Raw genomic sequence first — 17344 nt, 5'->3', positions numbered from 1 at the left:
CAGGTATTATAGACAAGCTCACCAGCCTGAACATAAACCCCTGCGTCATGAGATGGGTTGCCAACTGGCTCACGGACAGAACCCACATGGTAAGAGTTGCAGGAGCTAGGTCTGACTCTAAACCGGTTACAAGTGGCATTCCCCAGGGCTCAGTCCTAGGACCCCTCCTGTACGGCATATACTTCTCAGAGGTACAGGCAAGCACAGGAGGACTATGACAGACCAAGTTCGCAGACGACTGCAAACTAGGGGCTATAATTGACTCTCCACCTGACAGAGATATCCTCCAAAAGGGTCTCACTGAGACAGATACCTGGTGTCAAAACCTTGGCCTCAAGCTAAATGCCAAAAAGTGTATAGTCATCCTCTTTGGAAAAAACAAAGTACCCACAAACTACCACATATGTGGTAGCCCCCTAAATATGGAAGACATAATAAGGGATCTGGGGACCCAAGTAGATAGTAACCTCTCCTTTGATAATCACATTGCCAAAGTGGTTAGAAAATTCTTCTATGTGGCCCACCTAATCACAAAAGGATTTGCATCCAGATCGAAAGAGGTCATTGGGTCCCTCTATACATCACTCATCAGACCTATCATAGAGTACAATGCCCCATTTGGGATGTACCTTACAAGACACCTGCAACAACTGGAAAGACCACAAAAGTACCTCACCAAGAGGATCACTGGCCTCAAGCAGATGCCCTATGCAGCTCAACTGAAGAAACTCCAGCTGTACTCGGTTGCATACCGCCTACTCAGAGGTGAACTCTGCCTGACATACAAGGCCATGTCCAACCCAGAATTGATGGACATGCTCCACCTAAAGAAAACCATATCCCCTCGAGCCACATGCTCCAAGGATCTAAACCTCACCACAACAATAAATAGGACATGCTGGAGGGATAGATTCCTGTCCCAGAGACTTCCCATGCTCTAGAACAAGATTCCAATCTACATTAGGCAGAGCTCCTCACTAACCCTCTTCAAGAGAAACCTTGACGAGTAGATTGGAAACAGAAAGTTTACCCCAGGGATCACTTCAATGGCTCTGCTGGAAAGAGGCACAGGGAACTAATCTAAGGGGGTGGCGAAAGCCAACACATTCTGGCTAGGCTTATAAATGCCTTTGGGCTGATAGCCTAGTACCTACCTATGAACCTATGCTAAATTAAAGACTAAGAGGAGTAAGAGAACCTCCTTGCATGTAAAAGAGAGACCAGGACAACCTCTAACCCAGGTTTGAGATCGGTGTTCACTTGTAAACCCCTGTGTGAAAGGTGACCAGGGTAGCTTTGATTTACCCCATAAAAGCTGCATGGCACCACCATGTGGGATTATTACCCAAATAACAAAAGGTGGGGATTGGGAAGCATATCAGATGCCAGTCAAGTGTCAGGTAGAACTGTGACAGAAAAGGATGGCTATATCCTGACAATGGCAACTGGCTCTTTGCACATAAGAAGCTACCTTAGTGCTGTGTTGTGAGGTTAAAAACCACAAACTACAGGCTAGATATAGCTGTTAATATCTCTGCACATAGCTTTGGTTTTGGAACAAGCATTCTTTTTTGGTTGTGGTCTCTTTTCCACTCTAGAATTGCCTTGTTTTTGAGACTCTGGGTAAGTGTGAGGCTATTAAGAGGCCCCTCTTTGGATTCTGTAGAGCTGAAAACGATGCCATTTCTCAACAGCTGGGACCTCTTTCCCTGCTGTGGAATGTTACTGGGGCCCCCTCCACCTTAATTTCTGCTGGAGGCTGCCCTCCGGTGTTAGATGACATGTACCTTCCGGCTCTTTGAGGGACCTTCCCTCTGATTTTGCATGATCCTGTAGAACACTCCCACTGGCTGTAGGTGGGGGTCTGATTTGTTCTCATCCAGTCTTCTGCGGGGGGGGGGGGGGCTTAGTCTCCAATGGAGGGCTGGGACTTTCATGGGGAGAACTGAAAATGTTTATGTAGTATTGAATGTGACACAATATCAAAAGCAAACTATTTAGACTTTTGGAATCATAAGGAAAACAGTATATAGCTCACTATATATTTTAAAGATTTCCTAAAGAAAGGGGTGTAATATATGTAGAGGTATGCTACTTTAAAAACAGGTGTACATTTATGGTGATTGTGGTTATTCCAAATGTTTCAGTAAAGCTGTTGGTGTGACTGCAACTTGGACGACTGATGTGACTGCACAAGGCTATGAGTAGCTTTGTGTTAGAATATGATATTCAAGCATTCTAATAAAAACGTTCATGCCTCTTCAGGTGTCTCCATCATTCCTCAAGTGATTTTTGATGTCTTCAAGTAGAACTATGGAATCAGGAGGTGGTACCTTATCAAGCGTTATATCAACACTATTCAAAAAAGTGACGTTTTTCAATAGTTCTAGGGTGCATTTGCATAAACAACTTATACATATTTTCCTTCTGTACGTTACATTCTTGAGGAAAATAAAATTCCTCAACTTGTACCTTCTACAAGTGTCTGTAGTTCTTTGGTAGACATGAGGGTCCATGTCTTTTTACAAAATAATTATCTTTTTTAAATTCAAGAAATGTTTTGCACTCCCATCAATACAGAACTTCTATCTCATCTGATTGATTTTTTTTAATAAATCTAGAGCATTACTGTGACTATCTGACAGAAGAAAGAGAAATGAGTTATTTAGATTCCAATTTTTGTCCAGTGAAGAGTTGTACTGGAAATACATATGCTTTAAAGGGATGAATTTCTATATTCTAATATTAGGACAGGAATTATATTTCCACATAAAAATTATAGCTGTTTGGATTGTACATTCCACTTTTCCATTGCTCTGAAGATTATTTAAAATCTCAACTCTGAATTCCTACCTGGAAAATTGAGGAAAATTACTAGAAGCAGCTTCTTTTGGGATTCCATATCTTGAAAATGTACTTTTGAAAATATTTATCAAATTAGCATTAATAGTATCCCTTATTTGTATCACTGCTAGGAATGTAAATAATAGTCCTTGCTTATAAAGCAATGGTTCTTTTTACAGAAATAAGTTTTTCCATGTGAGATTACTTATATCATGCAAAATCATTTCATATCTAGATTCTGATTATGGTAGCATTAGCATACTTCACATTTCTAAATTAAGTTTTCTAACTGCATTGGATATCTCTTGCTTTTTCTTTATATTTAGTTATTGTTAAGCATAATTTGTATATCTTTTTTTCTCCACTTCTTCTACTGATTATATTATTTCACTTGGAAAATTCAGTTCATTTGACTTAACATTAAGTCTTATATGCATGACAGTTTAGCTTTCTATGAAAATATGCCTGAATGTATTTATGCACAGCTGTCATCATCTGTGGCCAACTGTTTTTGATGGCTTTCTTTAGGACCTGCATTTTTTGATTTTCCTGACTTATTCTTTAAGATAACTTGGTTTATCAGCTAACATGGGAAGCTTAAGAATAATCAAAAGAGCTTCTCTTTTTCAATCTATTAGTCTTTTGTTTTTTAGATAAACTCTGGTAGCTGTATAGGAAGTTTTCACAGATTTTTACAGACTTCAAGGTATAGATAGTCCATTGTCCATAATCACCTTACTAATACTTACCTTAATAGGGCACCTCATGCATCCAGGAGGTGAAAACAAGTCAAGCCCAGGATGAATTTATGCTGTACATCCAGTCATTAAGGTCTGTCTTAATACTTAATACTTTGTTGAAGCATGTTTTGATTTAATTTCAGTCTTCTTGGGTAGGAATCTATCTGCATGGCATATCTTGACTTGGCAATATTTGCCCACTCTTCCTTGCAAAAGCACTCCAAATCTGTCAGATTGTGAGGCCATCTCTTGTGCACAGCCCTCTTCAGGTCATCCCACAGATTTTCTATTGCTTTTAGGTCTGGGCTCTGGCTAGGCCATTCCAAAACTATAATTTTCTTCTGGTGAAGCCATTCGTTTGTTGATTTGGATGTATGCTTGGGGTCATTGTCATGTTGAAAGGTGAAATTCCTCTTCATCTTCAGATTTCTAGCAGATGCCTGAAGGTTTTGGGCCAAAAGTGACTGGTATTTGGAACTGTTCATAATTCCCTCCACCTTGACTAAAGCCCCAGTTCCAGCTGAAGAAAAGCAACCCCAAAGCATGATACTTCCACCACCATGCTTCACCGTGGGGATGGTGTTCTTTTGGTGATACAAAGTGTTTGCGCCAAATGTACCTTTTGGAATTGTGGCCAAAACGTTCAACCTTGGTCTCATCAGACCATAACACATTTTCACACATGCTTTTGGGAGACTTGATGTATTGTTTTGCAAATTTTAGCCAGGCCTGAATATTTTTCTGTGTAAGAAAAGGCTTCCGTCTTGCAACTCTACCTCGTAGTCCAGACATATGGAGAATACGGGAGATTGTTGAAACATGTAGTACACAACCAATACTTACCAGAAATTCCTGCAGCTCCTTCAGTGTTGCTGTAGGTCTCATGGCAGCCTCCCCCTACCCAGTTTTCATCCTGTCTTTTCATCAATTTTGGAGGAATGTCCAGTTCTTTGCAATGACACTGTTGTCCCATATTTTCTCCATTTTTTGATGGGTTTATAACACAAGATCAAAACGTGATAACATTGAATGCAATAACATTGAACTGTAAACCATGAAAATTGAAAACTCCGAAAGCTGAGAACAGCAATTTTTTTTCCCTGGGAAAAAAAAAAATCACTGTTCCAGCACAAAACACAAAACATACAAACACTACAAACTACCCCACCCCCCTACTTAAATATACCAACTCCAAGATCGCACCACAGTTTAGGACATAGCGAAGCTGCGGAAACGGCCCACCAAATTCTTTCCCTGGGAAAGAATTCGATCTTCTGTGGCTTCGCTGTTGTCAGTCTTTGAGGTTACAAGTTAATTGTTCTTGCATTCAATGTTTTACCGTTTCGATCTAGTGATATAAACCCCTTTTTGATGACTGTCTTCACTGTGTTCCATGGTATATCCAATACTGTGGAAATTTTTTTGTACCCTTCTCCTGACTGATACCTGTTAACAATGAGATTCCTTTGATGTTTTTAAGCTCTCTGTGAACCATGACCTTTGCTGTAGCAGGCAACTGAGTAAATGTCAGGAAAATCCTACTAGGACAGCTGAACTTTATTTGAGGTTAATCAGAGTCTCTTTAATTGATGGGAGGTGTGTACCCAAGAAGACTGAATGCTGTAATTAAATCAAAAGTTGTTTCAACAAAGTAGTAGTTTAAGGGTGGGAACACTTATGCAACCAGGTTATTGTACATTTTTTATATTTTTTCCCCTAATGGATTTGTTTGTTTTTTAATTGAATTGTACAGGTTATAGGTCAAATTAAAGGTGGGAAAAGTTTTGAAATGATTTATTGTGTTCTTGTTTTTATATCACATAATCTTGGCATTTTAACAGGGGTGTGTACACTTTTTACATCACTGTATGTATATACTGTATTGAAAGCTAAATGTCACCATAGCACAATGCTATTTATTTTTAGACTATATCTCATACTGACATGATCATAATGTAACTGTATTCTTATTTTAGATAATTTCTTCCAACCCAGAATATTTAAAGGTTAACTTCAGTCAAGTAATTGATACCCTCGAGAAAGAATTCAGCAAAGCAGATGCAATTAAAAAAGTGGATGATGTTATTGGTTTGGTTTCTGTATTTAGTAAGCTTGCCAGTGCTTCTATAGAGAATGTCCCTGAATCAGCAATGAAGGTAAGAGTCAGATATTATGGAATTCATTTACTTTTATGGCAATTAATGTATATCACATCTGTTTTAAAAGTGACATTACAGTGTTTGAAGTAACTTCATTTCCATAATGTTGCTGATTTCTGAACTGTAACAGGATTTTCATTTGCTGATAGACTAGTCATATAAACGTTTATTCTTTACGTTGTCATTTACTGCAATTTGTAAGAAAAAAGTTACTTGTTTTATATTTGTTTTCATATTTGCCATTATCCATGCTGATATGTTTACTGTATACGGATTTTTTTCTTTTTTAGGCCCACCTTGTAAAGAAGTGTTTCACTCACTGGGGCAGTACCCACCCATTTATTTATCCACCCAAAACCCCCTTTATTCCCATTTTTGCACATGAGCCCAGGATGTCACATCAACAACAAGCATCACCTAGAGCCAATGTTCACACCTCTGGGTGGCTAGATTTGCTGTAGTTAGTTGTTCCTCAGTACCCCCCCCCCCACACACACACACGCACACACACACACACACACACACACACACACACACACACACACACACACACACACGCGCACACTCACGCATACACACACATGCATGCACAATTACATCTATGGCTAATTTAGAGTGTCCGATCCATGTACTGCATGTCTTTAGAATGTGGAAGGAAATTGGTACATCCAGAGAACATGCAAACACAGGGAGGACATGTAGGCTCCACACACAAGACACCCTGACCAGGAATTTCACCAGGAAACCTCTTTCTGTGAGTGACAACTACCTAATGGAGCAATCCCATTCACAAATTATATCAACTAAATTAAGTATTTTTATGATGAGTTAAGATACTAGGACAGAGAATGCTTATATGGTTTTATACAAGTTCACAAAAAAATATCTTATTGGCAAAAACCACATTTCTGCTTTGAGAATATTACTTAATCAACTACAACAAGAAGGACATCAGTAGAATCTAAACAAAATAAATGCCAGTCATTAAACAAACTAAGCAGCAGATGTAAAAATTCCATGAAAAACATGTCCGGCAACATTATCTAGTTTTATTGTTTCCATTTTGAAAAATGTTACATCTGTCTATCTATCTATCTATCTATCTATCTATCTATCTATCTATCTATCTATCTATCTATCTGACTAAAGTGTCAAATTATTCTTCCTTCTTTGGCTTGATGATGTTTTAATGCAAAGTACTTAAATAAAAGTAGAACTACATTTGCTGATGTCAGTACATTTACTGCTGTAAACGTTGCATTTCTAAATATTTAGCGAGCCATGAAAGAAATAAGGACCCATCATTTTAGTGCAAGTAAGCTTCACTATACATAATTTTCTCTCTCCCAAAAAGCTATGAAATTCATGCACCTGCAATAACAATAAAAAACTGTCTTAACATTACTTTTGAGATGTTACTACAGCTTTCCATTTTAAAAATTGTTTTGCAAAAGTAAAAGGAAAGCATTGATGAATTTTCTTTGTATTTCTTGGCAAAAAGAGAGAATAAGTCAATTAATTCACCTGAAGTTGCTTGTTCATAGGTGAATACTAGGCTAACTACCATGAAGAGTAATTTTGATCATAGCCAATAACCATACATCAGAATCAAACACTGCACTTTGTGCCTATGAAGTGAAGACCTTAACCATTATGCCAAACACCCCCTGTTGCTTGCAGTTTACATATGTACATGTTGTCATAAGGCCAAGCTATGAAGAATAGGACTGTCCCTGCAACACAGTCACCAAATCAAAATATTTACCTTGATAAAAAATCCAGTTTTCATCAACTGTTTAATACACTGTTGCAGAGATTCATTAACATTGTGTCCAGATCGCACCCAGGCTAACATAATTGATCATGTTAGTACAGTGAGGTATTGCTAATCAAAATGCATAAAGCCAAGGCACACAACATGATGAAGAGTCTTGCTTCAAGCCCAGAGTGCAGGTTGTTGGCAATGTCTTACTAAGCAACTGCACAACCAAATCTATGCACACAATATAATGAAATGATTGGGCATGACAAACCACAGAAATATAAGTGAGTGAGTACACACTAAATGGCATCGGAGAAGTAAATCAAGAAAACATGAGCAAGAGAAAGCCTAGCAACAAACAGTCAGTGAAAGATGATGGTGGTGAATAGTTTATTGACTAAAATCATGGAGATGTTGAATACTACTGGCAATGTTTTTCATATATAGTAAACTGTATTGTGATGCAACAACACGTATACACCTAACAACAACAGTATATATGCCATGCTCCCATACTATACCGTAAGGGTGGGTTAGAAATAGTTGTTTGCAAGCAGGTCAGCACAGCACTGCAGTTCACAAGTCAGTACATCCATATTGTAATATTAATATCAGACAATGTTCATGCCAGAGTGCAATGAGTCATAAGAAAATAGATTTCTTACATATTCAGGCTGACTGCAATAAAAAAGAACAAGTAAAAGATGTCAAGGGATGTGAGCACAGAACTACCATATGACAAATATTCCAAACAAATGGATTAACATGAGTAGTAAGTCACAATGCAAGTCACCCAGAGCACAGTGCATATCCTTGCAGATTTACACGGATCACTGACATAGCCATTACTGACACATATCTACCAACTGGCAATCAGAACAGTGGCAAAAGACTCCAGATAATTAAATTATTTTAAAACAAGATAGGATTGATAATATTGTGGGGAATTGTAAGAATGGTAACCAAAGAGAATAGACAAACTGAGGAAAAACAAGAAAAGCAGTGGACAACGTACACTCTAAACAATATCAAAAGTAATGATACTGTAGTTTAATGAAATAAGGTTAGCGCTTTCCTGCAGGTCAGTGCCTACACTTCTTTAGACAAAAAAAACACATTAACAAAATCAGTTAAATAACTTCCGCCAACAAATAACAACACCTACCAAGAATCACATGAGCAATTATACAATTAAATACAATAAAATATATTAACCCATGAGTAAAGACAAAGAATGTTCTATTTAAAAATCCATTTAAAAACTGGTATGAGTGGTGAAGTATTGGCAGGAGTTTCACTAAAACCAAGCCTAAAATCTATTATAAATGTATGCATGTCCTAAAAAAATGTAATGGTTAAAAAACATGCTCTATCAAAATAATAAATATAGTGTTACACACATTTATATGAGTATTTTTAAAAATAAATGTGTAAGCCCTATGATAGGCTAATGGACACTCATAAAAAGTTTATACATAAATAAATATACACACAAATAACAAAAAGACTCATCTCATTAGACTCTTTAGTTTTAAAATGCAGGCAATGGAGCAAACATCATTGATGCCCAGATATCTAAAGGCATCACATCAAAGTGGCCATAAAAACTCACACCTTTCCAACCATAGTGGGGAAGGGCCACCCCTAATGGATCCATTAACCTGCTCTATAACCCTGAAATCAAATGAGTGATCTGAGTGGTTAGTAATGTGTTTTGCAAGTGCGTTCTCCACTTTTTTATTTTTGATGGCATAAATATGTTCATACAGCTTGTCCCTAAGTCTTCTATCCATCTTATCAATATAGAAGACGGGACATAGTTTGCACTTGGCTAAATAAACTATACTTCTGGAATTACAATTAAACCTTCCAGTAGATGAAAAATTGTGATTCCTAACCATAAAGGAACAGCCAGTGTTGATAAACCTGCAATAGGGACAAGCCTCACACCGAAACATGCCCTTTACCCATGAATTACTTGCCTTTTTGCTTTCTAGTAAAGACTTCAAATTTTGTCCCCTTTTAAAAATGACTACTGGTTTTGTGGGTAGGCTATCCCTCACATTCACATCTGCCTTAATTAAATCCCACTTTTTAAATAAAATATGTTTCAAAAGGCTGGCTTCATTACTAAAAGGGGTGATAAAGGATGAAGAAAAGTCAATGTTGGTATCCATATGTGAATTGATAGCTTGATCACTAATATTACTGGTCGTTGTCACCTGTTCCATACGGGCATCATTTAAAATTGCTTTGTAAAAACCGGTAGACCTTTTAAAAGTTAGTTCATCAAATATATCATCCAGCAAAACCTGTGGGTAACCACATTTGAGGAACATATCCCTCAAGAGATGGCCTTCGACTAAGAATTCCTTGAAATTAGAAACCATTCTAGCTGCTCGGACAAGTTGTTCTTTGACAACTGATTTTTAGTGGTGTCCTGGATGGGAGCTGGAAAAGTGAAAGAAAGAGTTGGAGTAGGTTTCTTTCCTAAAAATGGCAGCTACATAATGTCTAGTATGGTCCTTGGTCAAACGTATATCTAAATAAGAAATACTCTCCCTTGAAAAATCATTGGTAATCTAAGGAATTCCATAGTATTATTCATATAATACAACAGTTGTCTAAAGACCATCTCATTACCTTTAAAGATGATAAAAATATCATCCAGGTACCTTGTATAAAAGTAAATGTACTTGGAAAAAGGATTATTATTCAACAAATATTCCTTCTCCCAGAAAATCATCACAAGGTTAGAAAAACTGGCTTCACACGGTGATCCCATGGCTACCCCCTTTGTCTGCATATAATAAGAATCTTCGAACAGATTGTTCGTAAGAATTAGGTCTAGGAATTCTTGGACCAAGTATAATTCATCGTGATTCCTGGTAGGTGTGGTTATTTGTTGGGGGAAGTTATTTAACTGATTTTGTTAATGTGTTTTTTTTGTCTGAAGAAGTGTAGGCACTGACCTGCACGAAAGCGCTAACCTTATTTCATTAAACTACAGTATCATTACTTTTGATATTGCTTGGAGTGTACTTTTTCCATTGCTTTTCTTGTTTTTCCTCAGTTTGTAACACATGGTGTTAGAAGAAGAAAGAAAATTAAGGCCAACATTGAACCCCTGCCAATGTTACTAACATTTGCAGACCATTGGAGTTGCAGAGCATGCCACTGTAGCACTGGAAGCACAGGTGAGTGGAATAACACATTGCTAGGTACATAGCAGTTGCTATCAGGCAAACAAAATGCACTTACCTATGTTTGAACTTATGACTCTGTTAAATCATATATTCCTATCTATAGAATACTGGCAAGGCATGCTAACAGAATACTCAGGAGAGAGATGGCTGCCAAATACATTTCAGGGGAATAGAGCACCTGTCATCAAGCAAGCACAGATGCAACTAGCTGGGTTTGAACATCCTACAGGCATGTGATCACTTGGATAAGATGTGGTATAGGCATGCATTCACATGGATAGGATCTGGTATAGGCATGTATTCACATGGATAGGATGTGGTACAGGCATGCATTCACATGGATAGGATCTGGTATAGGCATGTATTCACATGGATAGGATGTGGTACAGGCATGTATTCACATGGATAGGATGTTATCGTAGCATGCTAACAGGAGAGTTGCAGCTGCCAAATACATTTCAGAGGAACAGAGAACCTGTTATCAGGCAAACAAAAATGCAACTAGCTGAGTTTGAACTGATAACTTTTTAAGCATTTTGCTGCTTTATTAATGTATCCAATTTCAACATTTAGTGCAATCCAGATGCATGGTGCACATAATATTACCTTCCTGGCTGTCTCTTTTCCTCAAACTCAGTAAATTAATACTCATTTATATGATCTTTTAAAGTATTTAATTTAACAAAGTTAACAACCTACTACCAAAGTTAGCAATGCCCCCTCCCCAAAATACTGTAATTTGCAACATATTGTAAAAACCAGAGGCATGTTGTACTTTTGTTACTCTTGTGGTTTGTCATTACCCATTTGCAATATTCTCATATTGGGCCTTAACATTCCCTGTTTTTCATCTTTCTTATTTTAACCGTAGTGCCAGCCCACCACCTAGAGTCCTATGTCTTTTCATAACCCACCATGCCAGGTTAGTACTCAATACCCTGTGTCTCCAACTTGAAGACATTCTTAATACTTTGTCTTTACCTTGTCCTGGCCTCATTCTGTGCCCCTACACACCAACGTTTGGTCTACCTTGCTTATTTCCTATCCTCCCCTTTGCTTCACTCCTTTTCTTGCTTAATGCTTTCAGTCTATCAATGCATCTCAGTTGGCCCATTTTTTCCTTTGAAACATTAATGTGTGCCCATTGCAAATTCATCACTTGCCGTCTTATTGCATGCAAAATCTCTATTACCTCGTCTATATAAGACTCATCTGAGTTTTTTCTTTTTCTGATTATCACTTTCTTGACTGCAATCTGGACCAGAGAAATTAATGCCTTAACATATATTGTTTATTGTAGGTTATTTACTGTATTCAGTACATAATTATTTTCTGTTATCTGCCATTGTTACCCCCAATCAACTGGACCAGAGCTTGCAATTCCATCTTAAACTTTTCTAGGCTCTTTTAACACCAAAAGATATGTTGCCAATCCTCCTTCAAATTTTGCAAGCATTTCCAACATTCATTTCTTGGACCTGGGATCATTCTAAATAACATGTTCATGGCACAGAAATATGGAGACTCTTCCATGAAAATATTCTAAAGTTCCTTGATTTTGTCACCTGATAGGAAATTCTACAAATTTTCCCCCACTTTTTCCTGTGTTATGATTTCTCCTGTTACCCTTTGCCACACTAGTTTCTGTTTCTGCCTTGCTCTTATCCCCATATCTCTCATATTTTTATGCAGTCGACACAGTAACAAATGAAGCAGACCTCGGTGGCACAACATCCAAAATTTATTGACTCCTTGAGTGCTTTCATCTTGATATAGTGGACTTCATCAGAAAAAAATGTCTCTTTGAGTAGTATATTGAGACTGAAAGCCAATTTCTTGCTATAGTATTTTAACATTATAAAAGCATTTCTAGATATTTATTGCAAATGCATTTTTTATATGTTTAATGTTTAATTTTATGTAGTACATATGGATTTTGTTTTATAGTTTGTGTAAGTTGTGCTAGGAATGAACAGGTTAATTTTACCTTGGTAGGTGGTTTAGTAAGTCTGTAACATGATTGGTTAGGTAGGCTTAGCATGTGATATCAGTTTCACTATATAAGTTTGATTTTTGTTTTACATTTTATTCTGATGAAGTCCACTGTACCGGGATAAAAGCACTCAAGGATTCAATACATTTTGGATGTTGTGCCACCGAGGTCTGCTTCATTTATTACTAGTTGGTATTCCTGTCCTTTTGTAGATTTTTGTTTTTTAGTTATGCAGTTGACTTACCAATTTTCTGTTGTTTGCTTCCAGGGTCCTAACCTCTATCAGAATGTCTATTAGTGGCAGTCTTTAGATCTCTTTTCTCTGTATCACACTCTCATACTCTTCCATTATTATTAGTAACCACTAAAACATATGAACTGGAACCCTGTAAAAACCCTCCCTCTTGACAATGCTGTTAAATGCTTCAATACTGCAATCAATTACCTATTAGATAGCTTCGCTCCCCCCAGAACTAAAAGAATCAAAACCAAATCCACCCCTTGGCTAACTAAAGCAACTATTACACTCATGCATCTCTGAGATAAATCTTGGAAGCATTACCATAAATCTAAAACACCTAACACCCTTACTGATTATAAGCAACTCCGTAATAAAATGAAAAACAAATTTCTTTAGACCAAAAGTCCTACTACATCAAGCTTCAAAACAATCATAGATTCAATCCCCAAAAATTTTGGAACAGTATATCTGCTCACCTCTCTCCTGGAAAAAAGACAATCCCTGCCCTGACCCTAACTCTCCAGATCATATCTTAGTTACCCAATTCAACTCTTTCTTTATTGATACAATAGCCAAGCTCACCACATCATTCTCCAATAACACTTCTACTCCATCCTCATCCCACACCCTCAACTCTAGACCCACTGACATCAACACTACTCATCTCCCCCCTTTTACCATACAACCCATCTCTCTGCACACCATAAAAAACTTCTAATAAAATTAAAACTATGCTCTCATGCCCCAGACAACCTTCCATCTAACTTTCTCAAGCTAGCTGCAGATGGCATAGCCCTTCCCATCACCATACTTATCAACAGTTCAGTTCAAGAATCCTATGTACCCCTCCTCTGGAAGAAAGTGTTCATCATTCCCCTCCACAAAGGAGGCAACAATACTGAAATTTCCAACTTCTGTGCTATAGCCATCCTGTCCCCTATCTCAAAAGTCATTGAAAAATGCATACACCTGCAACTCCTTCCCTACCTCCTAGACAGTCAACTTCTTTCTCCAACTCAACATGGATTTAGACCTGGACATAGTACTACAACTGCCCTTCTCTCCTTCCTTGACATCATCAACCATGCCTGAAACTCTGGCAACATTGTATCTAGCCTTCTTCTAGACTTATCAAAGGCCTTTGATACTGGTTCCCACAACCTTCTCTTGTCCAAACTCTCTCTTCTCAATCTCTCCCCCTCCTCTATTAACTGGTTTTCTAGTTACCTTTCTAATAGACACCAAGCCGTCAAGTGGAACAATAGTGCCTCTTTTTTCCATCACACTCCAACAGGATTTCCACATGGCTCAGTACTGGGTCCCTTACTTTTAACATCTTCATTAATAATTTTCATCAGTGCATCCTTAATACTAACTTGTCCAATATGCAGATGATTCCACCATAATTTGCTATGCTCAATCTCTCCCCAAACTCATGCAACAAACACAAGATGCCTTCTCTCGTACCGAGTCTTGAATGTTCCTTGGCCCTTACACGCGGAGGTGTGCGCATGCTGACCAGGTCCCTTGTTCCTCAACTAAGGCTCTGCAACCTCCTACCAACCCAGAAGGACCACCCTGTCCCACAATTGAGTGCTGCTTCATCGCTGGAAATTGTTATACCTGCAACAGCACAATCTTAAGAACAGTGTCCCTCGTTCCTCAACTAAGGCTCTGCAACCCTCTGCCAACCCAGAAGGACCACTCTGTCCCACAATTGAGTGCTGCTTCATCGCTGGAAATTGTTATACCTGCAACAGCACAATCTTAAGAACAGTGTATGTTGTCTTAGCTTTCTGTCCTTACCATATATAATTGTGACATCTGGTAAAACTGTACCTGGTCAGCCGCAACAAATCTCTGCACCCCCCTGCTCTTTCAGCCAGTAGTTAATCTTTCCTCCTTACTTTGCTTACTTCATAGTTGCTTTTTATGTTAGTCCTACTGATTGAAAAATAAATAACCCTCTCTTCCACTGCCAGTGCTCCCCATATCTTAACCCACCTCCAGTTTAACTTTCTCAACATGCCATTCAGTACTATATACTTTTCCCTCTGTACACCTGTTACCCAAAGTCTCTATTCTTCATGTCTCTAACACTACCTGTAGGCTTTATCCCTTAGCTCTGTGGCCAGACAGTCCTTTCCTTCATAGGTTTGGGCAAAAACATAACATCCAACAAATTAATAGTTTGGCTGTCTCTTTTTTACTCTTGTTCCATATTACCAGATTGTCTCTGCCATACTCTGCTCTTCCTGGGTGGTGTAGCCCCACTCCCTTCACCCTCGCTAATGCTCGGGCTCACTTTGCTCCCCTACGCTACCCCCATTCCAACTCCCCCCCACATCAATCACTTTTATTCTTACCCTGCCATTACCTCACATCCCCTCCACACCTCTACAATCAGTTCCCCTCCCAATCAACTTCTTCATTTCATTGCAAACCACACCTCCTCATCTATCTCCTTCAACCAGTCAGTTGACCCCCCCCACTCCTACTATCACTCACACAATATTTAACTTCTCTAATAGACTGCACCCCTCCCTGTCTCTCCTACAATCACATAAACTTACATCTTACTTCCCCACCCTTACAACTAATTCTCTTGCACTTACTTATTTCCTTCAGAATCCTCCTTTCTTTTCTTCCCACAACTAGAATATGCTGCAACACATACTCCTGTTATTACCATTACTCACAATTCTCACTTTAACAACCTCCTACCATGTACCTCTCCCTGATCCATGCTCTAGTCCCACCCTACCCTACCATCACCTTACAAACACATCTCCTCACTCCTTACATATACTATCCTCTTTGTTCACCCATCATGTCCTATACCTATTCAAACATAATCTATCCCCAAAACTTTACAACACTCCCAAAACCAAATCCAAACTTATCCCACTACACAGCTTTAGGCATAACTACTGTATCCCAAATCTCTCCTTGCTTCTCACAGGAGATATTCATCCAAACCCTGGCCCACAAACCCACCCATCTGACCACCCCATCCCACGATATACCACCCCCACCCAGGCACCCCCCACCTCCACCTACCTGTTCTACAAATCACCTCAAACCTTTAGGCCTCAACATCTGCAGCACTTTAAAGAAACTCCCTGACCTCCATTCCTGGATATCATTACACTCTCCAGACATTCTCTCCATCTCTGAAACTTGGCTAAAGCCTCATATATCAAATAAAGAAATCCTCCCCTCAGGCTATAATATCTTCCGCTAAGACAGGCCTTCTAAAAAAGGTGGAGGGGTAGCCATCTTCTACTCAGAAAACCTCTCTCTCCACCCTCTACCATTCTCCCTCCCTAGCTTCCACCCAGCTGAGATACTTATAGCTAACCTTAACCTAAATAAACACAAAAAGATTGCCATTGCCACTATCTACATACCACTTGGTAACAATATACCTACACTAGAACTATTTCTATCCTGGATCTCCCAAACTATTTCCTACGAAACCATCATTATTGGTGATGTCAGCATTGAATGGAACTATCTCACTACCCAATCCCCTACTACTAGTATCAACCTATATGGCTTCACCCAACTGATCCCCACCCCCACTCATTTTAATCAACACTCCAATACTAGTACCACTCTAGACTGGATACTTGCCTCCCACCCTGACCATTATCATAACCCCTCTGTACTGCCTGACACACTAAGTGATCATCACCCCATCTCAATAAGCCGTCATCTATCCCAACCATCTAAAACCCACCTATATAGAGAATGTCACAACCTATCTAATTTTAGCTCTGAAATATTTAATTAGGCACTCTCTTCTGTAAATTGGTCCCCTCTCCAACAACTTTCCCTTGAGGAAGCTGTTCTGACATTTAACAGCATCTTCCTTAACACCCTTAACTCTGTAGCTCCTACTAGAAACTTTAGATTTAAATCAAACTTTGCACCGTGGATTAGTAAAGTCAGTCTCTCTCTCATGCAGAAAAGAGACTTTGCATGGAAAACCTGGAATAAACTAAAAACCCCCTCCAGTGTTCAACTCTATAGAGAACTTTGTAACTTCACAAAGAAACAAACCAACCTAGACAAAAAGAATTTTTACCTGAATCCTCAGATAAGACCCCACTCCAACCCCCAAAAATTCTGGAATACCATTACTTAGCTTCTACACCCTGGTAACCCTTCCCCTCCTAACCCCTTCCCAAACTGTTCACCTCTAGAAGTAGCTATATCCCTCAACTCCTTCTTTATAGAGTCCATAGAAAAAATAGTCAAATCTAATACAAATTCAGTTCCTGACACTCACCCCTTTCTTTCCAACCACTCTGCCTTCACCATCAAACCTATCCCCACAACTGTTATTAAATCCTTACTCTCTAAACTTAAACCCTGCTCCCCTTCAGCAGACAAC

The 17344-nt window shown here is 38.7% G+C and overlaps 1 protein-coding gene across 1 annotated transcript in view; it reads left to right on the top strand.

The window, feature by feature from the left end:
* Window positions 1–17344, top strand: part of LOC122794944 — a 129873-nt gene that overhangs the window by 95629 nt on the left and 16900 nt on the right. Inside the window, exons 3-4 of the mRNA XM_044063539.1 lie at window positions 5561–5740; window positions 10579–10702. Coding sequence (XP_043919474.1) covers window positions 5561–5740; window positions 10579–10702 — 304 coding nt within the window. The remainder of the gene's footprint in view (window positions 1–5560; window positions 5741–10578; window positions 10703–17344) is intronic.

The sequence above is a fragment of the Protopterus annectens genome, chromosome 2.part1 (assembly GCF_019279795.1).
Source record: "Protopterus annectens isolate FY-2018-M chromosome 2.part1, PAN1.0, whole genome shotgun sequence".
NCBI lineage: Eukaryota > Metazoa > Chordata > Ceratodontiformes > Protopteridae > Protopterus > Protopterus annectens.
The sequence above is the reverse complement of the archived record's forward strand: the minus strand, read 5'-3'. Positions and strand labels throughout refer to the sequence as shown.